We start from the raw sequence: 25,515 nt of genomic DNA on the forward strand, positions 1-25,515 counted from the left end.
TTTTATGATTTGACCCAGCATTGGTCTCCATGCTATGACAGTGGGAATTACAGCAGTAGTGTTGGATCTAAGGAATGCCTGTTGTGTAGTAACAGAGATCATGAAAAGAGAACAAGGGAGTTAGCATTGTTGCTGGGGTGGAAGTGTGTCTGGAATAAAGTTTATATGGTTCTCATTCCATATACTCTTCCCCCATCTGAGAAAGGCCATGAACGCTATTCCATTCCTTCAGTCTCTTTTTCAAAAACACACACACACACACACACACACACACACACACACACACACACACACACACACACACACACACACACACACACACACACACTATATACACATGCAAAGCAGAGGTACTAGAGGGAGTGGCTGGATTATCCCACCCATCTTCCGGAGAGCTTGATAAGGCTCTACTTCCTCCCTTTGACTCCTCCCAGGATCAAATGCTATGTGAAAACGTGTCTGTTTCAATTGAAAGCTTGCATCAAGATTTGCCTTCATATGCCCATTTATTTTTTTGACATAGACAGTTTAAAGTGATTCCTTAGTTGATCAAGAATAGGGGGTCAGTGTGTCTGTGTGTGAGTGTGTGTGTGTGTGTCTGCCTTTGTGTATATTTGTGCAAGTTGAGTCCTTTCTTCCTCGTTTGGTCTGGTGGCGGAGCAATGACAGGATGGAATGGTTCTAATTTCCTCTTCCTGGTGGGCGGCAGGCGGACGTGTGGGCAGGCTCAGAATATGGCAAAAGGCCCAGCTTCCTGGGCCCAGAGCTGTGGATTGGTTGACAGGGAAAAGTATCTCAGGACAGTGCAGGCTCTCCCAGAAAACAGACCATAAAGTTAAGCATTTATGTGAAATGGAAGTGGAGTAGAGAAACTATGTACTCAAACAACTTTAAATTAGTCTTGTTAAAGTGACCCCTTTGTTAACTTTTTCCCTTCTTAAAAACTAAGCAATATTGGTTATTAGTTCTTCAAAGTGTCTATAGAAAAATGAGGCACTAAAGCAAGTATATTTTTGAGCTTCCATTAAGATTCCATTAGTCCATCACTAATGAATATTTGTCACTGTTTATTTGCTCTCTAAATACTCTATTAGTGATCCTGTCTTATTTTGAGAAAAATTAGAGCAGATGAAGAGAATGTTAATATTAATGGAAGACCTGCGTGTGCGTCTGTGCGCGCGTGCGCTTGTGTGTGTGTGTGCGCGCGCGTGTGTGTGTGTGCGCGCGCAAGTGCATACAATTTTTTTGTGTGTGTAATTGCAGATAATCCACTCTTTATATGTTGTGTGGTAAAATGTCGAGTAAACAAACAAAAAAGAAGCTGCACCCCCGTCTGTTCTCCCTATGTCTCCCCTCTCTCCCTTATTGCCCAGATGTGAATTTCATCCACTCAGCAGGGCCTCTGAATGACATCAGAGTGTTTATATGAGGGGAGGGGAGTGCGTGGGCATTGAAGCATTTTTTTTTTGCTATCAAGGCCTTCTGACCTAGCCCCTTCTGCTCTGTTGCTCTTTTGTGTCAAGCCTGTTTTGAAACCTCTGGCCCAGGTTGAGCTGTGACTAAAGAGAATACCTCCTCTCATATTGAGCACTTTGAATGTGAGCATTTTGAAGCTAATAACTGATTAGAAGTAATGTGTATGTGGCTATGGAGAATTTGCAGTGATTAGTTGATGTTGGACTTTGGTGATCCAACTTCCGTCTTTGTATTCAGGCTGCTTGTATTTAAGTTGTCCTCCCTTTTTTCCATCTCTCCTGCTGTGTTGTGTATCCAGTCTGCACAAGTTTTGATCAGTACAGGACAAGTTGTAGCAGATCAAACCATCCTGCTCCTGAGTTTCTTCTTACATTTACGTCACACACAAGCATTGCTCATGGTTCATTACACTCACACTTTTTATAAAACAGGTAGAATTTATTTTGCATATATTGAAAGGATATGTAACAACACCAGTCACAAGATGTAACCTTTCTCACACTCCAAAATCTTTATCTGAATGTGGGATTTGTTTGGTATGGTGATTTGAACATAAAGAACTCACTGTCCAATCTTTTTCTGTGGTTTACGTTGCCTTTATGCAGTAGTAAATTATGTGATGGCAGTAGCTGGCCAGCCAGTCTCAAAGATTGAGGGTGTCTCGACCAAATTTGGGTTTGGCTGATGGGTCCGTCTTGGCCGTGTGTGGATTGGCAGCTGCTCATAAACACTCTCTGAGCCAGATGCTATTTCTAGTCACTTTGTTCACCACACCCTAACCTGTCACACGGACAGTTGTGTGCCCTTAGCCCCAGTGTAGTCCTCTGCCAATGTAGGGCTTTGTCCAGACAGGAATGACCACACATGCAGACATATGTTCAGCCAAGTCCCAGGCATCATGGGGAATTCAATTATCATAACAAAAGGTGACGCGACCCTCACCTCGTGGGTACCGTGTTATTTGCATGTGGGAAGTTTTGGATTGCTGAGTCAGAATAACCACTAGCATCCTTGCTTGAAGTGGAAGTGAAGTTAAGTGTCCTGCTTGAGAAGTGCTGGTTTAGGTATATGTGTTGGGCTCTTCCTCCTGTTTTAGTGACAGAAAAGCACTGCCACTCCTTCAGCATGCTGAAGTTTAGTCAAGTCTCGTAGTGTTATCCATTGAGGAACACAAAATGCCAGCCACCATGATGGAAGGAAGGAAGGAGGAAGTTCACACAGTGCTGTCAGGTGAAGTGATCCCATGAGAATGAACTCATCCTTTGTGCCATTTGAAAGCTGGTTAGCTGCTGCGTCACTATCAGCCAATAGAATCGTGTTGGAGAGCAGTCATGCCTAGAGGGCAGTTACATAATCCCTTGGCGCTACAAGTATGTGTACACTGGAGCAGATAGTAGACTTGAGGATCAGCATCCACCCCTGCCATAAACTGGGCCAAAGTGGTATTTTATAAATAGCAGGAGAGCGTAGGCTGCTGTGTTAAGCTGCGTGATGTCACTCAAACATTACAAGGCCACTCCTTGCCTAACTTCCTGTCGGAAACAATCCCTTCTTGTCTGAGACTGAGGCCTAGTCCGTGTCACTTGCTGCTCCCCCTTCCTGCCCTCTGGTGAGGTGCACGAGCCGATACAGATGTTATCTTGAACTTTTGATTCACAACTTCTTGGTAGTTCTCCATGGGTCTTACAGAGTTGGGCAGGAATTGGCATGGAGAGGATCACAAATCCTGAGGACATTTTGTGGTTAATAAAAGTATGAGCAAAAGCACACATGATACATTACTGTAGTAGTGTGCCTACACAGCTGATTAGAGGCTTTACGAGTCATTCAAGAAACTTAATCTCACTTGTCATTATTATTCTTTGTTAATGACTCACAGGTATGGGACAACTGATTTTAGAGGACAACAATTGATCAATAAGTGGACCTCTGAATTTATTTGACATTTGCAAGGACATAAGTCACTCTGCTAATGCTTATAACCCCTTCAGACACAGATCTAGTTCTTAGTTGTAGATCATTTGGATTTCCATGCAATTGACATGGAGCATTGTCTGACAGATATATAATGCTGCGATCAATGGTCATATCAATTTTACTCATCGCTAACTGTAGTTCTGTTTATGGGTATTTTCCACATATGTTAAATATTTTTCTATTGATTCAGCCGTGCCATTAAGTATGATATTTAATGTATATCATATTACTTTTTCCCATTAAAAGCATGTAGAAAACTAGTGCAACAAGTCCCAGGATGAAGCTCAGACTCCTGTTGCTAAGTTACAGATGAGTGTTCCCCTATTTTTAGTGCTGAAGACTAGGATTCTCATTGCAAGTATATGTTTTCATCAGGAATATGATAATTGTCACAAAATGAATTGTTTCATGCCTTTTTGAACTACAGTAATTAGATAATAGATGAGAAGAAGCTTAATGCAGAAATGTCCTCTGGGGTTTGGGAGTACCTCCTCAATAAGATGTTATTTATTCATAATGACTTTTATTAAGATAGCATGCAATACAGAATGCTTGTCTGCAAATTTTATAGAGCTAGGGGAGCTGCATAAAAATGTCTGCAGTTTTATTTATTTGCCTTCTTAATAATGTGCTGAGAATTTATTTTTTAGTGTGTACACACACAATTTTGTGTGTCAATCCAGTGCTCTAGTTCTTGTGCTTCTTGAGTTTCTATGTGTACTGCTTTGTTACAGGTACAGCGGCGTCTTTCCCAGCCTCAATATGGCAGTGAAACGTCGGGAGCAGACACTGCAGGACTACAAACGTTTGCAATCCAAAGTGGAAAAATACGAAGAGAAAGAGAAAACTGGTCCTGTGATGGTCAAACTGCATCAGGTCTGTCCATTTAAATGGTCCCCCTCTTGGCAGGGAGCAGAGATTACCTGTTCGCACATGTTACGCCTATTTTGAATAGGGTACAATAAGAGGAAAAAGACACAAATGCTGACTGGATATGAACAAAAATAGTTGAGCACATGCATACTGTACATGTGCGCTCCTTCGCCCACGTAAGCTACTGGGCTCTCAAGTAGTGCCTTTTCAAAAAGGCACTCCTGCACATCTACAGGAACGTAATTGAGAATTATCGGCATGCGCGCGCACACACACACACACACACACACACACACACACACACACACACACACACACACAGCACGCACGCACAGGATATGCACAGAAAAACATGCACACGCATCATGAGGCCACTACAGAACTGCACACATTCACAGATAGCATTGCAGTGTGGCCTATGCTATTGCCTCTAACACATCCTCACATGCTGCACCACCCACACACATTGAGAAAAGCACTGTCAGGGGAACAAAGACTTGAAGAGGCCCCTACATCCCTGCCCTTTGAGTCCCTGTGCACTTAAAGAAATGATCCTGACAAAACACCAGCATGCCATTTCAACTGGCTTGTGTAAAGGTAACTCGCTGAGGTAAAGAGAGAGTAGCTTAATGCATAAACAATATGCTGTATTCTCAGGATCCCCCCCCCCCTTTCCCTTAGTAAAAATTCTCACCCTCTCACACATTCATTGTGCATTCCATAACTCCATGCCTACAGTAGACTTCCCACTAATACATTCGCACACAGATCAGTGGTGCTGGAGTCCACTCACAGCCAAGTCTGCCCACATTACCCACTCCTCCTCACTGCAGTCGTGATTACAGCCTTTTTTTTCCCTTTTTTATTTTGCAGAGCTTTTCCGTGGGAATTAGGCAAATATCTTTCTGAACAATAGCAAAAAGGACACTAATAATGCTGCAAGTGGTGAATTTCTTGTTTGTCTGTATATCATAAATCTGAAATGTCTTGTTTGGGTTTTTTTTGTGCACAAGAGTTTTAATGTGCAATATCAAGGGAACTTGCATCAGGAAAATGAGGGGATATGATATAAATTCAGAACTGAAGGTGAGCTGATTGCTCTCACATCTCAGGCCCAAGAGGAGCTCCGGCCGGTCAGGGAGGACTTTGAGGCCAAGAACAAGCAGCTGCTGGACGAAATGCCCAAGTTCTACCACAGCCGCATAGATTACTTCCAACCCAGCTTTGAGGCTCTCATTCGGGCACAGGTTAGTGAGCCCCACACCCGGCACTACCCCAGAGCTGTTCACACTCTTCACACACCCCATCGTCCATCCTCTGATTGTTTGTCAGACAGTGAACAAAGTGTCCAATGGAAGGGAGTGTATAATTCTGGCAGTCTGCCTCTCTCCACACAGTTAATGTAATTAAGCCCCAGTGACGGCCCACACTGCAGCTCTAACTCAAGGAGGCCTCATCTGTCTGGCTCCTTTACTGCCCTGTGAGCCCTTCTAACCTGGGGCTTCTCTTAAAGCAGCTGGGTGTCTTGAGTGAGCGCCACTATGTCCCCTGCCCCCGTTCCAGACCTGCCTGGTCATGTCATTTCCTCTTTTGGACAGCCACTGGCACAATCCTAATTATTAAACTAGATTATCCCGGATGTAATGACAGTCAGATTTCTATGTTGTACTTTGAACTTGCAGTAAAATTAGCAAATATTAGAAAATAAGCAATTACACATACACAACATGAAACGGTTTCTCAGTCCATCAACATAAGTGTCATTTACAAATGAAATCATATACTTAAAATTTACCAGGTCTTCCTAGACACACTGAAGCTAAATTTATACAGCGCACATTACCTTTATTCATGTGGCTCACGCACATGAATAAAGGTAATGTGCGCACATGAATGAGCATGAACACATTTACACACAAACACGGCCACACGTGGGTGGTCAGTGGACCTCATCCCCAGCCATGCTGCATGTGCTTGGATTCATCCTCCACTCCCTTCTCTCACAGCCGCTGTTGCTGCTTAGCTCCCCGCGGCAACAGCACAGGCACAAAGGCTGCCTTTGTTTCCAGCCTTCAGCTCCACGTCCCCGGGTCCCGTCCAGCAACTGTGAGCGGGACACGGGGTCTGACCCATCCACCTGTACAGATGTTGAAGAATTGAGACATTGTTTTGATTCTACTTTTCTCCTCAACTTGGCTTTCTCTGCTATGTGTGTTCGTTTTCAAATAGCATTTAAAAAATTGTTCTTTTTTTCTTCTCTTTTTTTTTTTTTTTTGCAGATCCTTGTTTTTTGAACGCATGTTAATTTAGTACTCAAGAGCTGCTGGGAATGCACCCTAAATTATCCATGGGTCGGAAGACCTATGCGGTCAAATGTCTTGGTCTTGACTTCTGCAAAGATTTCCAGCATCTGCGAAATCTCCTGCTGGTCATTCTAGACTCCTTTTTGGGTAGTAGGTGGCTGCCGTGTCATGGCTGCGTTTATTCCCTGCATAGGGTCAATTAGTAGTGTCTTTACTGTAGAGGGCACCCAGACACTGATCTGGTGAACATTATCATTACTGGGCATATGTACATTTCCGATGGCCCTTTCAACAAGCCACTTTTGAAAATATCTGCCTCACCACCAGAAACAGCAGTAACCCAATACTTAGCCCACTCATGCGGTTTAGGTGGCAAATATTTGAGTAAACAATCAGAGGATTTACAAACTAAGCTTTTACAAAGACTTGCCTTTGAAAGCTGACATGTTTGACAAACCCGCTCAGGAAACAGTGTAATGACTCTGAAATGTTCAATTCTCTTATTTCCAACTAGATGCAGTAGTTTGTCATGACCTCTAGCAGAAGCATATTTCTTCTTGGTGCCTTGACTGGACTTGCAACCAGTCAGGGGACTCACAAATGATGCCCCCCTAAGAGCGTAGTGTCATATAAATTGTTGCATGAATAAATATTGAAACGTGTGTGTGGGTTTCAAGGGTTTGTATTTCCCAGTACTTTCTTTTTCTGCCCACTCTTCTGGAGTCTTGTAATGTGATTAAAGCCTATTAATCATCAAAGCAACTCTCTAGGGAGCCTGACTCATGAACTAAGGGGAAGAAGCTGGGGTGGAAAGTGTCAAGAAAGCTTTCAGTGAACACTCAATCTCTTGTTCAGATTGAGAAAGAAAAAGCGGGGTCACTACCCACTGAAGCTGTGTTTTTTTGGGGGGGGGCTTTGTCTGAGTTGTTTGATATCTGTGCGCTCTCTCTATTTCTCTGGTATCAGTTCTCATTAGCAGGGTTGAGGAAGTGTGAGACCAGCAGCTTCAGACTTGCTTAGTAAAAGTGAGGTTGGTGTTTTAGAGTGAAAGGGTCTTGCTTCCTGACGGGTGCCCAAGGAGGGTCGATCGTTTAAGGCTGTCAGAGGACACAGGATTTCTTTTCTTGCATCATGACTGTTTTGTCCTCCCCTTCCAGGTGGTGTATTTTACTGAAATGTACAAGATCTTCAGTGAGTTAACCGACCAGATCGACCAGGCAGGGTTGACTGATGAGCAGAGGGAGAGAGAGACCGAGGCCAAGCTCAGCGAGTTGCGTGCTCTGTCCATTGTCGCGGACGACTGAGGGAGGAAAAGCGAAAATGCCGCTCTGAATGGATTGCACTCTTTTCATGCTCCTCCATACAGTTCAAACGAACAGCAGTGGCCTTAACTTGTTTATCAGTCTGTTTCCTTGTGGCCTCATTGACCCCCAGCCCTCATCCACTACAATCCCGTGTTTCTTTCTCTCCACAAAGACTCTCTGCAACTGAAATGCCACATTAACTAAGCCATCAGCCATCAAGAGTCAGTGTTGGATTTTTTTTTTATTTTTTATTTTTTTAATTTAAGCAAAGAAATCAAGCAGTCCTCTAATTAAAAAGGTTAGTCACACTTGGTGCTTTAAGAGTCGTCCATAAAAAAATGTTTTTTTTAAGACAGAAATGAGCAAGAACATGTCTGTTAGTAATATCTGCTGTTCCCAACAGTCTATGGAGCATTTTTACAACTTTATAGATACCAGACCGAATGTCATTTAATTTGCTCTAGGTTTATTGACAAGAATCTGAATGTGGGCCCTCATCGTCACTAACTTGAGCTTTGTGCCATTGTGGGTTTTAAAACGTTTACAGTTTGATCTTGGTTACGTTTTCAGTGTATTATGTGCCTACATTATCACGTTCAGTGGATGTCAGGTGACCTTTGCAGCCATCCTGGAAGGTCAGCCTGAAGAGAGAACTTGATGGGCGTTCAAGTGAAAATGCTTACGAAAAGTAAGTCTTGTGCGTCCTCTACTGGTAAACATGGATCACGACATCCTTTTAATCAAACCATCCATCCTTTGTTCTATTGTTCATTATTCACTTAGTCCTGATAAGGATTCTGTATAGAAAGTCTTATTTCACACACCAGGGTTGAAAAATAGTTTAGATTTCCTTATTTTGGACCAAAATCATACTTTCATTGTTTTCCTCTGTCTCTAGCTTTCATCAGGTTCTGCCTCGCCAACAGTATGGACCAGTTCTGGTCAAGGGGCTAAGGCATTACATGTCTTCACATTAGGCCTCTCGGTTTTGGTGTTTATCAAGTCTCACAACAGGAGGGTAACTATTTATATATGGCAAGTCTGTTTTTGAAATGATTGAAGCGAATACAATCACCTGGTAAATGTGTGTAGTACATGTTTAGTATATTGTTTAACTACTTCTGGTGTTTTTATTTTATTTATTTTTTTAATTGTAGTGGTTGACTTAACAGAGGTTCATTAACAGAGTGGATTTTAATCACATTTTAATTGTAATAACATTTATTTAAGTAACAAGGCTTCAGCAGTCATCAGTGTATAACGAATCATAAAATAAATCGTGCAACAGAAGTGACACTTCACATGTTTTCATTTTGTATTATCATTTCAACAGAGAACAAAGGAACAGTCTCACATTGTGAACTTTGAAAAGATGTTAAATACCAAGAAAACAAACCACAGAAAAGTAAACCAGCTAAACTTGTATTCATATTCATTTTACTAGAACTAGTAATTGTTGGCCCTTTGAGGAAATCTCATGAGATACAGCATTTGCAGCTCAGTTTTACAAATTACTGCAAATTGAACTAATTAGTTTAACAGAAAACCAATTAGGTCCATTAGAGTCAGGATGAACAAGCTAACAATGATGATTATGTTATAGTGACACTAGGACTCATTGACCGTGAAATACAGACAGTGACTGGAAATTGTGTGAAACAAATAAAATCCCTTTGTATAAAAGTTGTTAAGGAAAAGGGGCATCAAATGTAACTACATTTTCTTCCAATCAATTTCATATTCTTTTAAAAATTCATAATTTACACATCAGTAAAACTTCCCTGTGAATCACTAGCTTTAGTGACTTTGACAGCACTTTGATTGAAACATCACTAAATTGTTTTGTTTCCATTATGTGGTCATTTACAAGTGAAGGTTTAAGACACATGCAACAGCTGAATGTGAATTAAAATATCTGTCAAACATTAAAAAAAAAAAAAACATATTCCAAAATATATCCTGTTGGTTTCTGACCTAATTTATTTCCCTATCAGACAACTTAATCCAGTCCTTTACATGGCAGTCTTGCTGTACATACTTGCTATCTGTTCCTGAAAGACTCTGCGGATGTCGGTACGTCTGCTTTTCAGGGTGGGAGTTAGGAGGCCATTGGCGATGCTGAATGTCTCGGGATGTAAATGCAGGTCCTTGACCTGCAAAGGAATCAAAGTCAGTAACAAGGGCTTTGTAACTTTTGAATTATAACATTAATTCTATCAGCGATTCTTTACTTGTTCAAAGGACTTGAGTCCTGCTTCCTTCCCAACAGTTGTCATATCCTGTAATACAGCTTTCTTTACATCCTGTGGGGGGGAACACACCACCATTTCAGTGTTTGCAATCAATACTGCAACGTGACTGAGAGGAGTTGAAAACTTGCATTACGCACAGGATTTTGGCACAGTTCTTGGTAGGATCCCACAAATCCTCGTTCTTTTGCCCAATTGACAAACACCTCTGGGTCAGGCACCACTATACCGATGAGATAAGACTGGAAAGACAAAACAGAGGGACACCTATCTAGTTCTGTCACACCATATGAATCACATACTCTCTTGTAGGAATGAGTCCATCAGGGTGATGACACATTAGATGTTTTGGAGATAGTCAAGGAGGCCAGACTGTGATGGTGTGGACATGTACAGAGGAGGGTTAGTCAATATATTTGGAGCAGGATGCTGAGATTGGAGTTTCCATGCAGGAGGCCTGGAGGCAGACCTGAGATTCATGGATGCAGTGAAGAAGGACGGGAGGTAGTTGGTGTGATAGAAGACTTCACGGAGAATAGAGTTGGATGGAGAAGGTTGACTCGCTGCGGCAACCCCTGAGGAAGTAGCCGAAAGAAAGAGGGAGACTATACGGGGTACCTGTATACTATCTCCGTGAACGAAAACCTGGAGCACCGGAACAGAACGCATATAGACGTTTTCAATCTTCTCTGGAGCAATGTATTCCCCCTGTGACAACTTGAAGATATGCTTCTTCCTGTCGATGATGCGGAGAGTCCCATTCTAATGGAGGATACATACGTTAACTTCTCATTTGCTAGGCAACGTGGGAACATCCTCATGTATGATGTTTAAGATCTCACAGGGAGCCACTGGCCCACATCCCCACTGTGCAGCCAGCCGTCACTGTCCAGAGCTTCAGCTGTTCTTTCTGGGTCCCGTAAGTAGCCTCTGAACACACTGGGGCCACGGATACAAATCTAACAAAAGCAGAGAGCAATGAGATGTGTCAGCATATTGTCTACTGATACATGTTGACATTTTACTAGCTATGAAGAGAAAGTCACCTCTCCCTCTCCGTTCTTTGCATAGTACTTCATATCAGGGATATCAACCAGCTTCACCATGGCGCAGGGCAGAGGAGCACCGACGTGACCTGACAAACAAACGCATGACACTTGCCAAAGGTACTTAAAGACCAAGTACTGCCCTATCAGATAATGTAGTACCTGCACTCCAGTCACCAGGCATGGAGAAGGTGCAACCTGCGGTGCACTCTGTCTGGCCGTAGCCCTCAAAGATCAGACAGCCAAGTGTGGCTCTGAGGAAGGACAGCACAGTAGGAGAGATGGGTGCAGAAGCAGTGAGGGCAAACCGAAGATTTCCTCCTAAGCTGGCCTGAAACACAAGCAAAATGTGAGTTTAAAGAGTATAATATAATCATATTATGGGTCCAGGCAAAAAAAAAAAAAAAAAAAAAAAAACACATTTCAACAACATTTCCAAGTGAGACCATATTTTCCCATCTGCATCAGCTATACCGAGCCAAAATTCTTCACCGTTTCTTGTTTGCCCGTGTGCATGCTTCTCCAATACACTCCCACAGGGCCAATATGTTCTGGGTGCTTTTGGCATCAGTTGCTGGAATAGCTCAGCTTCTCTTGTAAAGTTTGAATACAGAGTAGCAGAATATTTGCAGGGCTGCTTGTCTGCATGTACCGACGTGTTAACTACTAGAAAAATAGTGACAATTCCCTAATTAACAGAGAAATGTTGCCCTTGTAGACCAGAGAGCTCTGAGTTATTATTTGCAGGACTACTTCTGAGGTTGTCGTGTAGGTTTGTGGACCGATTTGTGCGCATTAGTCCAGTTTGGCATGATGTCAAGCAAACATTTGGCTAGTTTCAATGCTTTTTTGGGGGGAACTTTTGCCCTGATTGCCTTCCATCACAAAGGATACAGAATTTAAATTATGAAATAAAAAATGGTCAATTTTAAGTGCACTCCTCATTTTCGGTGTCTTTCCACAGGCTGGTATTTTCAGAAAAAATAATGTTTTCTTGACGAACAACAAGTATGCAAGCAATCACTTAAAAATTCCAAGTCCCTCTCCAGTAATTTGGTTTCATTTTGATTCTACTCACACTGCTGAGCTTTACCCCAGCACAGGGGAGTTAATGCTATCATTATGATGAACGATTTTTTCACCTCAACCAAATCTATTTTGGCAAATCAGGCCCCAGATATCATTTAACTGTTGAGTGCCAATTGTGGTCCAATAATCTGGAGTCCAAAACTCCAGGTCATTGTAGTTGGCTTTATGGCGAAGTAGAAGGATCTTTTTACAAGCAATGAAAAGTGTGAATTTCATATGTCTGCAAAAGGAATCAGAAAAATTTGAGCAATTTTAATGAAGTACCTAAAATATATTTTGCAGAAACCATTTCTGATTCCAAAAATTAAGTGTAATTATTTGACCTCGAGATCATGAAAGTAATGGATATTAGGAAAAATGTGACCTGCTGCTAATGCTAAACTAAAAGGGTATCCTAAGTACCTTGCCTGCACATTGTATTAGTTGTGAGAATACAAATAAATACTAAATCATGAACAGTATGAAACTGAAACGCATCGAAATAAAAGGGCATTTACGCAACCAACCTGAATTCGGTTGAACACCAGTTTGTCCCAAAGACTGTTGTTCCGAACGATCCCGCTGCTGAGCTCCGCCTGCTTCCGTCTCACGGCATAATGCAGCAGAGCTCGTCGCAGTGGAGATGTGACAGAACCCAGGATCTTCACACACATTGGCCCGAATGAAGAGCAGTGGGGATAATGAGGATGAAGAGACATGACTTTCCAGACATGACGGACTCAGAGAAGGTAAAAAAATCTCATGTATTTACTGACCTTATCGTAGATGCGATTAAGTAAACGAGGAACGACGGGGAAAAATGTAGGTTTGAGTGTTTTAATATCATCCATTAGAAGAGAAATGTCCCCTTGGTAGAATCCCACACGGGCTCCGTGACAGAACATAGAGACCTTAGATATGAGGAGAGACTTCTTTTAGAGTGAAAAACAAACACACAGACGCCTCTAAACCAATCTGTGAGAAGAGGATAAACTACCTGAATCATTCTCTCAAACATGTGTGCCAGCGGCAGGTAGGATATAGACACATCCTCTTGTTGGATCACAAATGAGCCCTGGGTCAATGAGAAAACGGCGAGGGAGAGATGAAGTTCATCATACTAAGAAGCCACGCGGACAGTCATACGCGCGCAGCGGCTCCAACCAGCAGCAGTTACACAGAGCAATCAGTAGAAGTCATTTGCAGAGACAATCAAACAGCCAATTAATCATCCCACTGGCTGCAGCAGGGAGAGGGACAGGTTTGAGGTAGGCGAGCAGATGTGAAGCGATACCCAAGCTGTTCCCAATTAGACAAGGAGGTGGAAGTGGTAGACAGACCTCCAGGATCTTAATGACAGAGGAAGTGTTGGAGGCGATGTTGCCGTGGGTGATCATGGCTCCCTTGGGCTTTCCTAGGTAAATAAACAAGACATTATCGCAATGCCCTTGCGCAGCCAGGAAACTATAGTGGTGCCATAAGGAGACGTTGTAAGTGGGCACTGAAGGACACCTCTAATGATGTGAGTGAGGGATAATTACACTTGGGAAATCACACGGTACCTGTGGTTCCACTGGTGAAGCAAACCACTGCCAGGTCCTGAGGCTGGGGCGGCTACAGGAAATATGAGAGTATGAGAATCCGCTTCTTCCACTCATAATCTAAGCCTGGCGTACAAGTTACGCTTGAGCAATAGTACAATGGTCAGCCGACCGAGTCGAGTGTGATTGTATTTACTGAGATCACTTTGATGTGGCACAGCAGCCGATGAAAGATGGAAAACTCACCACTGGATCTTTGAGGTTCTGCCTTCCCAGATCCTACGGCGAGAACAAAGGGAAATTGAGGGGAGTTTCAATTCCATCCAGTGATAAATCCAATAAAAGAGCTTTCTAAGAACACCTGTATACCTGGGATGGTATGAACAAGGGCCAGGAGAAAGGAAAGTATACAAAAGGTTATACATTTATTTGATTTGAATGATGAGCTCAAGTTAAACGAATTACTTTTAACTTCATTCCAAACAGTTTTCAGTAATCCTCTGCCCTGTTGTTCTTCTTACATAAAGTCAAACTGATTATTCAGAGGTGATTTTCAACAAATAGATTCAATTTTTATAATGCAAACAGGCAATACAAAATCATGTGATTCAAATTGGTTTGGAAATCAAAATTCAGTTTCTCTCAACTTTGGCTGACTCATCTTTAAAAAAAGGAGTTATTAATTAATTAGTTGACAGAAAAATCATACTTCTGATAATTCCCCTTTTGTTCAAATGTATTCAATGTAAATGGCCTTTAAATACCCATCATATCAAACTTTTTTTAAAGCATGTTTTGTGGAAATAAGATACAATTCAGATCATTTTCTATCACTACAAATTTTGCTGCTGTTATATCTTTTGCTACATCCTTGATCATCTTCAGGCACATTCTAGTTTGTGGCATCTTTTTGGTTTAATTTCTCGATATTCCAGGTTACTTGAGATCATTTTCTGCTACATTTTTGCCAATTTGAAACAAGGGACAATTTGCCAGTTTTATTGTAGCCTTTTCTCCCGATTAAAACGTGAATAGAAATGATGTGAATTCATTGTCGATTGTCAAGCGAATTGACAAACAAAAGTTGCAAAGAATTGTCCGCATCAAAGGAAATACAAGTTTTTTTTTTTTAATCGGACAACAATTCCAATCTAGGTGGCGATGTAATGTATCACAATTTAATATTAAAAGTACATTAATAATATATGGATAAATGGCCCCGTAACATGTTTCCGCCACTGTAACCGAGCACCTCCTTGTTCTCACCATGAGCTGTTCCAGTTTCAGAACCTCCACCTGGCAGTTCTTAGCTCTCTCCACAAGGGCCTCGGCAAACTCATTGAAGAGGACCAGGCAGGAGAGGTTCGGGGTCACGCCTTTCTCCTTATTTTCCAAAAGAGAGACAGCCCTCTCTTCCCGGTCGCATATCACCAGAGAAATTTCCGCTAAATTCCACAAAAGCAGGACTTTAAAAGCAGAGAATCGTCTCACAGTGTCAAAACCTGAAGTTGCTTCAAAAGGTCAGGTCGGTTAAAAATCCAGCTTCATCTTCTGCACTTTATATAACCGGAGTGATGAGAACAGACCGATTTGCTTGGTTAGGTTTTAGACCCAGATCATTTTAAGAGTTGTAGAAAAAAAAATTCCCCACTTCTTCATTTATTGAGCACAGCTGCTACAATCATCAATATGAATGTGAAAAATGTTAATTCACAAAGACGTTGTCAGTCTTCGTGGCTTTTTACAAAATGTATCTACATTCTGCCAGCCATGTTCAGGGGACTCACATTAACAAGAAACCCTCGTAAAGCATTCCTAAGCTTCTGTGATTAGAGCAGATATGGGCAATTATTTGGGCTGGCGGGTCACATTTCTTGTGTAATTTTTATGCACGTGCAAACTAGGTGAACAAAATTGCAATTTAAGAATTTCACTTTTTTGGCATTTTATTTCAATTTTAAAATCATTAATAATAATATAAATGTACCGACCAACATCATTTTGGAAAAAAAATTAAAGGAAAAAAATTAGTTTCATAATTCAATATTGATTGAAAATACTTGTTAAAATATTCAAAGGAAATAGTTTGGTGGGCCGGATAAGAATGCAAAACGGGCCAGATGTGGCCCGCAGGCCATAAAATACCCTGGTCTGGTTTGGACTAATGGAATGTACGTAAAAAAAAGCCTAAGATGCAAAGCCTTACAATATCACAACTTCCTCTCGTACAGATTTTGATACCTAAACTGCGCTTGGAAACTGGATACTACTCTCCTGACACTGTCACATTTGTGAGTCTTTTGCATTTGACATGTAATAAGATGACAATGATTCTATTTTGTTAGGATTTATCATTGTAAGAGTCGTACTGTTGCAAGATCTCTTACCCAGGTTCAGGATATGGACCATGGCCTCCAGGCCAAGGGTGTCATACAGAGGCACCACAGCCATGGAGTAGGTGTAGCAGGCCAGCTCTGAGATAATCCACTGTGGACAGCAGAGGGAGACAAAGTAGCACCATAACACTGATTTCCTCTCATCTCCCTTCTGCACTCCAGGAGTTAACTACAAACCTATGGCTGATCATCGCTGGTCAACTATGTTTTTTGTTTAACATACAGACAACACTCGGTTGACATCAGACTCACGGTAAAGCCAATGTGAAGTCTGTAGTATTGCAGAATATACAAAACCATCACAGGTTGCCAATGCACTGGAAAACTGTGTGGCGATGTTTGAAATATGAGTTTTCAGCAACCACTAGATGATTATACAACAGCAACTTTAGTGCATTACCAGCATTTTCCGCCTTTGTAGGTGCTTTATACGTGTTAATCCTTATTTCTAAACATGGTCAATGAAATTCTCAGTTAACAGTTGAGGATGAAATATAGGTCATGCAAGAAATCAAAAGATAAAAATGTACCTCGGGTCTGTTCTGTGCAAAAATGCCAACAAATTGTTGTGGTGTAGGTTTGCAGCCTTTGGCCAGGAGGCCAGAGCCCAGAACTTGAGCTCGTTCTGCCACCTGGGGGACCGAAATTGAAATGACACGGATGGCAAAAATACCGGCTGAACAAACTGCAGACTACAAGACAAACAATAAGTGAAGGAAAACAGAACTTCTATTTCAAACTGAGTTTAATCAGAGAAATGAATCTGACCTCAGTGTAAGAGATCCATTCGTAGGGCTGCTTTGGCTTCCTGAATCCAAGACAGGGGCCATTTCCTGAGGGATTTCAAGTGCCATGCTATTTCAGACTTTCATTCAGTGGAGATCAGACCAACCTGCCAGCTCATTCATTAGCTCTAACAGATTATCTGAATAGTGCTCTGCCAGTGCCAGGCTAATATTCAAGATTCAAAGCGTTTCTTGTTACATGTACAGTGTAGAAAAATGTTTCCCTGTACAGTGAAATTCCGACTTCGCAGTGTTTGCAATGCATTTGGATATGTGCTGACAGGAAGAGTGTAAACATTATTATGAATATAATTATATATATGAAAATGAACAGTGCAATAAGACATTTACCAATATTTGTGCTACAGCAGCTCTTCTTATTAGCTTTTTTGTCGAACGAGCGATTTCATAGGCTGATTCACTGAGTGACACGTGGAGCGACAATGAAATGGGTTTTAACTGAAAACTAATACAGGCATCAATATCAACAGTGCACAAATATATCTATTATATTATAAGGAAATTGTTGCTCAGTGTTTATAGAAAAGGTAAAGATAAAACACATGGTAATTACTTAATTGCTACAATTAAAAACTTGTTTATAAAAGGTTTATAAAATATTTGATATACTTCCTTATACCTGCTGAAAAACACTAAAGCTTTACCATTACATTACATTACATTACATTGCATTTGGCAGACGCTTTTATCCAAAGCGACTTACAATAGAGATATTTATACTTTACCAATCTTCTGAAGTTTCATTTATAAGCAATTTGTTAACAGTCTAAATCAATTTTTTTAATTCTATATTTCTGGCAGTAAATGCAGTCATCACCTGAGATTTTCAGGCCTCTCTGGAACATGTCGTATGCAGTCCTGGTATCGCTGTAATAAAACTCGAGCAGCGAATCATCTTTGAGAAGAGACGATCGCCTGCAGCACGGATCGTCCTGCAGAGACACAACAGTAATACAACTCCACACTCCACACACCTGAGCTGATGCATTTAGTTGACAAGCGGCGAGAGAAACTCACATTCACAGCTACAGACTGGGCCTCTAAATTACAGGGTGGGCGCATTGGTCGAGGACGAGTCACAAGCCAGTACATGGTGAGGGAGGCCAAGGCTCCCAAACCCAGCAGAGAGGAGGGGGAGAGAGAAAGGGAGAAGGACGACGACAGTGATGGCAGAAGACTCCAGACATCCTCCGTTTCAGATGCTTGGAGTCCTGCACTGGAACGAAGTGACCGTAACCACTCCTGAAAATGCATAGCTGAGGGAGAGGGTGGAAAAGAATGCATCACAAAAAGATCATCAACACAAGGCTCAGAGTCAGAATTTTTCTTCTAATGAAATGAAGACACACACACACACACACACACACACACACACACACACACACACACACACACACACACACACACACACACTTTTATTCGTGTTGTTGGTTTGTTTATTGTAGCTTCTAGCGTACCGGACATATACAGGACTGTCTCAGAAAATTAGAATGTTGTGATAAAGTTATCTCTATCTTCTGTGATGCAATTAAGAAAACAAAAATTACTTTTTTATGATATTCAAATTTTTTGAGATAGGATTTTTGAGTTTTCTTAAGATGTAAGCCATAATCAGCGATACTAAAATAATAAAAGGCTTGCAATATTTCAGTTGATTTGTAATGAATCCAGAATGTATGACATTTTTGTTTTTGTAATTGCAGTAGAGAAGATAAAGAACTTTATCACAATATTCTAATTTTCTGAGAAAGTCCTGTAAAGATAGTTCACAATTATTTTTAAAGACAATACACATTTTTTTGCTTTGATATAGCTTATGGTAAAGACTGAAAAGACTTTAAAAAAAAAAAAAAAAAGGAAAGTGTAATTTTTTTCATCCTCATTCAAAGTGAACTTCCAGTGTGAGCCGTCTGGTTAAGAGCCTGAACCACACAGGCCTGCAGACTTGGCACTTTCCAGAGAGAAGAAAAGGCCTGAGCTGAGAGAGGGAGGGTGGAGAGATACCAGGAAGTAATAACCATTGGCCTCACAGAAACAAGCAGTGAGGTTACTCTCAGTCATGTTGTGCCACCCTTTCATACAACAGGCAGAGAGTCAGGGTGTATATGAATGTGAGGGGCTGGTGGCGAGATAGGGTGAGGGGGAGGACCGTTGTGTCCGCTAACAGTCCCCCCCCCCCCCCCCATCCCCAACTCCCTGTCAGAGACTTCATTGTGCATATCACATTGAAAAAAAAAAAGAAGGAAATGGGCAGGGAAGAGGAAGTGGAATCCATGAACACAAATTATTGCACCCTAATACTACTGATCTCCCCTAAAAATACTTGCTTCGCCTCCCTGAACAAGTCTTGCACGCACAGACGAAATCTGTTTTTTCCCCGCATGTGACCCCCTTCCTCCTCCTTCCGCCTCCCTCTCTGCACACCCCTCAACCTCTCACCCACTTTATCCCTGTTTTACCGGCCGTGTGAGCGTATGCGTGTGCGTGTGTGTGAGAGATGGTGGGGTGGGGGTGCTTCTCTGCATTGGTGAAGCGATGCCACGCTCATCCTTGGTGAATTTATTCCTTGCTTTACAGCATTGTTTCATGTGAGCTAAAGCTGCTCAGCGGAGGTGGTGGGGCAAGCAGGGAAACTCTTAACGTTTAACGAAAGGAAAACCGTGGGCTTTACCAGATGCAACAAATCCAAAAAAATGACAGTTCAGGGGAAAGAGACCTTCCCGTCGCTCTTTCGGGTATTTCTTTCTGCCACTGCCATTCACAACAGCCATTGTCAAGGCCCAGACAGGGACCATTGTGCTCACTGCTCTTGCTCTCTGGTAGACACGAAACAAAAGAAATGGCAGACACATGTGGAAATATGGTGAAGGAAATAGCTACCAAACAAAAAACACTTGTCCCATTCTGTGCTGGGACAGAAAAAACAGTTTTTCCTATTTGTTGAATTTAAATTCAGTGTGTGTGTGTGTTGTGATTGAGAAGGACACGTTTGAATGTTCACACATCAAGGGAAATTGTACAATGAAGAAGGGGCGTACGAGCGTATAAAAAAAAAAAAAAAAGAGATATGATTTAGCCAACAAAATGACACACCGCACGTCTGCATCAGTATGGGAAAAAAAAAGACTGTAACGAAAGAATGCAGTATTGCAGACACGTTGCAGGCAGCTAGCGGCATCATGCATGTCGGTACACATTTACTGCTGGCAACTGAAACAAATTCCCAGCTTCTGTCTTAGGAACGAGAAACACAACACTGCATGTAGAAAATGCAGAAACCAAAGGCTTTTGAGAGAATGTAATCAATTCTAAAAATACATTTATTGATCAAACCTGCTAAAACACTACACACACTACTTTGCCCCATTATTTGCAATATTAAGTAAAAGCATTACATGATGATTATTATTAAGTATCACCAAATCAAGATACTGGGCATCAAATCTACATGCCAAAATCAGCCACTGAGTATTTGTAAAGGTTTTGGCCCAAATATAGGTGTCAGCTCCAAGAATTCACGGTTCGTGGAGCCTCAGCTCAAGATTGCTTTGAAACAAACAACAAAAATAAAGTCCCCCCAAAAAATCTCAAGTCAACTATAGTCGTGTTAAAAAGTTCATACAGATGAGGGCCAGCCACCTCTAATTGATTCAGTATGACTACTCATCTTTTGATATAAATAAAGCAGGATAATGGAACTATATTTGAACACAGTCATTAACCCTGCCTGTGGATGTTTCCTAATATTCATTGTTGAAATTTTATTGATTGCACTTAATTTTATGAACTGGATCATTGAGCAATGCTTGTGAATTACCATACTCTGACTGGAATTTTTCAAGACTGGCAAACAAATGAACCTGTGATGAAACCTTTGCTGCAGCTGCTCCTAACCTTTAAAACAGCTGACCCGCTGTACAAGAAGAGTCACGAAAAATAGTTCATCTTTGCTGAAACGCAGCTCTTTTCACTTCTGATTGAAGTCAGGCTTCACATTCTGATTAACATCATGAAATTAAATCCTGCTGCCGTATAATGTCTACATACATCCAAACCCTTTTCACACACTTTACTGCTGCACAAAAGGGAATTAAACTGTCTGCTGGTGCACTCTTTAAGAGGTGCCTCTTAATATGTCATTTTAGTCAACATGGAAAGAATGAATGTATTCATTAGGGCATGCAAAAACTGGTTTCTTGTGTCAAACATTTTGACATAGCACTTTAAGTCAGCCCATGTGTGGACTGCCCAGTGAAATTTGGAGGTATTTCAGGAATGTACAAAAAAAGCCTACATCACAAGCTTCTGCATCAATAAGTGTCATTTAACACAAAGTCTTACAGGGTCAGAAAACTGAAAAAAAGGTTGGGCTGTTTTGGGACATTGAGAAAAACAAACTCACCGAGTACGAGACTCTGGTCACCGTTTTTAGAAATCTCCACAAAGCCGACAACAATGGAAAAGTTGTATGTATCCATCAGCTCATGACAGGGGGGAGTGAAAAGAAGTATATACAGTGGCTCACAGAGCCTCCGTGGTGACAGCCCTGCTTGGGAATGCTTCCCCCTGACCCAGAAAACTACAGGAGGTGACACCAGATGGAGGGTGGTTTAAGAGGGAAGAGAGGAGACAGTATTTAGTAACAGGGGACCAACGGAAGCAGCAGAGAACTCTGTTCACTTTCCATGTGCCCGGAGAGATGGATGGTCTGATGGAGGGCTAGAGGGGACACGTGAGACTGACTGGGCAGCGGGGGAACGAAGCAAAGGAGTAATAATGAAACACACAAGCGTTTTCTGGCCGCGCTTTCCTGTTGAAGTGTGAAGAACAGAAGACACAATTGTTCACGATGAATTTTTTTCTTGTTGAGGGAAAAGGAGATGTAAGCGGAAGGAGACTATACTTCCTGTGTGTATAAAACACTATCACTTTTAATGTTTATGGACAATGTGACATCCTAATTTGGATTTTTTTTTTTTTTTTTTTTTTTTTTTTTATTCCACATTGTGACACAACACAATTTCACTCTACCTCTGGCCATATATCATCAAGTCATGAGGTAGTTTTTGCCAATTATTGGTTATGTTTATTCATCTGAATTTCAAAATCTGTATAATATGGCATTTGAAAAATGGAAATTGTTCATCTGTAAAAGTCATCAAGCAGTTATCCAAAACAGTAGGAAACTGCTTGATAATTAGCAACACATTATCTAAAAATGTACACTGAGTTATTAAGCATTTAGGGGTAATCTGGGTACTTGAGAGCTTATGACTATTGTGGCGTTCATTACCTGTTGCAGTTACCAAGTTCATTTTCAACATTTAGGAATCTTCCTTTAAACTGAGGACCCTAACAGAACACCAATTAGAAAAATGTAGAAGTTGTTGCAGAATTCTTTATTGCATTACTGGTTGTTTTTGTGCATGACAGTGAGGCAGAGGAGCCAGGAATGTATTACAACACGGCAGCTATGATACTGAAACGTTCAAACAGCCAAATACGGCATTTTGACAACTTCAAACATGCCCTTGAACATTAACAAATTCAGGTCAAGATATATTTCATTCAAGCAGGCACAGGATTAAGACCTGGAGAAGAGGAGGGAAATCTGACACAAGAATGCAAAAAATGGCAGTTCAGTGTTGAAACACTTGACAAATGCAGCCACTTTGAGGGACCAAATTACCATTAACCTGACAGCTACACATAACTGAACCAAGGTCCTGATGTAGGGTTTGGCAAAAAACAGCATCCTTATGGATAACAAAGAAGTTGCAACAATGTTCAAACCACAGGGTCCCCACACCAACACATCTGAATGAGGTCAAGGTTTCAAATAGATCATAGAATCGTAGATTCATGTCCAAAACATTGGGAGTTTTTAGTCTCTGCTCAAAGCATGGACTTTTTTGTTCAATCCATCACAGTACAACTACTTGGTCAGAATTTCACATCAATTCCATGAGGAAATTATCCCGCAATTTCCTTAAGGAAGCTCAATGAACATAAATTTAAACAAAGAGTCAGCTCGAGGTCTGCTGGCGGGAAAAACTGATGATATTTCCTTCGATGCGTTTAAGTCTTACTTCATCTCAGAAATATTAACAGACATAAAAATTGAGGAACTGCTTAAACAGTGTCTTGAGTGGCCTCTGAATCATTATACGGAGGAAACAGTTTCCTGGACAACCTGTGTTTCCATGTTCAAGTATGTGAAAAAATAATGTGACCATCCTCTGGCAAACAAAGCTTCTATTTGATTCGTGCAGCAAGTTAGAGCACAATGGCAGCTACCAGTTAAGAAGTTTCAGGTAGAAAGATGAAAAAATCCCATGTAGAAAAGTGGTATTTCCTCACGCACATTTCATTAGCTAACAAACACCTGTGTTTGCAAAGTTTACTCAGATATTGGTTGGAAAAAAAAAAGTGACGAACTACATCTTTCTTATATTCCCAGTTTAACTTCAAGGTCTCAGACCCTGATCTAGTCAGACACATTTTGTTTCTGCCAGTTTTTAAAATTTTGAGACTTTCGTCTCTTGAAAACAAGATGTAACATGTCAAGGGGTATTATACCAACATTGGTGCAAAATCATTAGTTACTTGGCCCAATCTTACTGATCGATTGTTACAGTCCTAATAATAACGGCTCCGGGAAGGGCAAGGCTGCAAATCAGCTTCGCACAGGATACAAGCACGCAATCTTTACATGGCTTTCAGCAATAACTGGAGAACAAGCTGGAATAACACCGAACACACCTGACATTATGCCGAAAAAAAAAAAAAACATAACGGAGACAATCTTTGCTAGAACACTCCCGGGGGGTTATGAAGATAAGTGGTTAAATATGATATTCTGTATATATTTTTTTAAAACCACTATATCTTTTTTTTTAATTTTGCAATTTTTTAAGATTGCAAAACTCTATAGTGGCAACTCTGTGAAACTCAACACAAGAGCCATAACTCACCCTGAATGACAAGAAAGACTCAGTGACTCAACACACGGCAGGTACGCAAGTGCTAAATCGCGTCATCATCACAAGATAATATTATAATGAACAGATTTACAAAACTACTTGTCCTTCACCTACTATGGCGCCCATTTCCTCCTCCCAGGTCGACCATTAACCCTCTGACATGCCTGGTCAAGTCCATCACTTGGAACTTGGTCGAGGAGCAAAGTGTCCAGAAAATCCTCTGCAGCCGATGTGTTTGCCCTCAGTTTAACCTTCTTCAAATAATCATCGGTTTCACAAAGAGGTGATCATTTTAACTAAGACAAACGGTAGGGTTGACTCACACAATTGGTTCCATGGATTAAACACTCACAAATAATCTAATAGAGAAATAAGTAAACTATTACACAATTCTTAAGTCATTCAGGTGAAATTATATATTTTTGGATTTCTCTTTTCCAAACCGGATCAATGAAAGCACGGGAAACAAACAGAAACGGCCTGGTCATCCAGTCCTGGCACAGATTTTTTTTCGGTTTCGAAACTCTCCATGTGATTCCAGTCATTATTTATTTAATCCTTTCTTTTTACTCAAAGACGTGTTAGTATTTGCTAAAATGTATTTCTGGATGCTAAACAAGCTGTCATTCAAGTCAACTAAACACTAAATAAAAGGTTGTAAAAAGATGGGCCCAGGTCAAAAAAAAAAAAAAAAATCTTCTTGCCATATGACAGAATTAAAGAGTCCACATGTTCATTTAAATTCAATGTTAACTTGTGGTGTTGGAGTTTAGGATTTTTCTTATTTTTTTCAATTAACAATCTTTATTTGACAACCTCTGTGTTTTACTCCAGTTTCGTACCCGCCCGTTATTAAGAGTCAAAGTCAATAGAAGTACTAACTTTGACTTGATCACTGCTGTTGAGAAGAAACACGGTTGCTTGCAGAAGTTTAGTCGCATTATTCCAAATTTTTTTTTCGTTTTAACCTGAATAAAGAGTTTTTCCTAAAACTTCATGCAAGCGTTTGCCACTGGGCCGGTTCATCCTCTGGGGAGCCCGAACCCTCAACGGGGCGCAGCACAAACTTTCTTTTTTGGCGTACAAGAAATTAAATAAAAAAAGAATCCGAAATGAGCTTTTAAACCGACTCGGAAAAGAGCCCACGAAACCCACGAAACCCACGAAAATAGGCAGTGGGGTGAAATACCTGAGTCACAAGAAGGCTCCTCTCTGCTTTTCTGGCTCCCAGCTTTCCGTCCGCGTATCCATTCAAGTCTCAATCAGCCTCCAAGTGTTGATGACCGTCGCCACGACGAGCGACTTCCTGTAAAAACTTTCAAAATAAAAGCATCAACAATGTAACTTTCACACGGTTTTTTGTATGATCGGCATACAAAAACCGAATGGATGCAAACTTACATGATTTTATTGTGTTTAAAACCATGCATTTGTTTTAAAAAGTCTGTATGGGTGGATCAGATCTGGTCGAAAACGAATGCGACTTAAACGAG

The 25,515-nt window shown here is 41.1% G+C and overlaps 2 protein-coding genes across 3 annotated transcripts in view; one reads left to right on the plus strand and one right to left on the minus strand.

Annotated features, from left to right (window-relative positions):
• bin3 (bridging integrator 3) overlaps positions 1-9,226 on the plus strand; it is a 30,173-nt gene extending 20,947 nt beyond the window's left edge. The window contains exons 7-9 of one of the 2 annotated variants that reach the window (XM_086174171.1): positions 4,188-4,329; positions 5,439-5,573; positions 7,787-9,226. In XM_086174171.1, coding sequence (XP_086030297.1) covers positions 4,188-4,329; positions 5,439-5,573; positions 7,787-7,933 — 424 coding nt within the window. In that variant the 3' untranslated portion in view covers positions 7,934-9,226. The remainder of the gene's footprint in view (positions 1-4,187; positions 4,330-5,438; positions 5,574-7,786) is intronic. The other variant, XM_086174172.1, reaches the window with a different exon arrangement.
• On the minus strand, positions 9,112-25,284 carry acsl2 (acyl-CoA synthetase long chain family member 2). The gene is made up of 20 exons (XM_086174170.1): positions 25,212-25,284; positions 18,057-18,295; positions 17,857-17,971; positions 17,002-17,066; positions 16,764-16,865; positions 16,225-16,324; positions 15,104-15,282; positions 14,084-14,116; positions 13,859-13,910; positions 13,637-13,710; positions 13,294-13,371; positions 13,073-13,207; positions 12,824-12,958; positions 11,391-11,559; positions 11,229-11,317; positions 11,025-11,141; positions 10,801-10,944; positions 10,323-10,424; positions 10,165-10,236; positions 9,112-10,086 (listed from the first exon to the last, which is right to left on the minus strand). The coding sequence occupies exons 2-20, from the start codon at positions 18,291-18,293 to the stop codon at positions 9,946-9,948; spliced, it is 2,139 nt and encodes a 712-aa protein (XP_086030296.1). The 5' UTR covers positions 18,294-18,295; positions 25,212-25,284; the 3' UTR covers positions 9,112-9,945.
• Between the last annotated feature and the right edge of the window lie 231 nt (positions 25,285-25,515).

Source organism: Fistularia commersonii, chromosome 26, assembly GCF_037954325.1.
Source record: "Fistularia commersonii isolate RoL2024-O1a breed Wild chromosome 26, RoL_Fcom_v1.0, whole genome shotgun sequence".
NCBI lineage: Eukaryota > Metazoa > Chordata > Actinopteri > Syngnathiformes > Fistulariidae > Fistularia > Fistularia commersonii.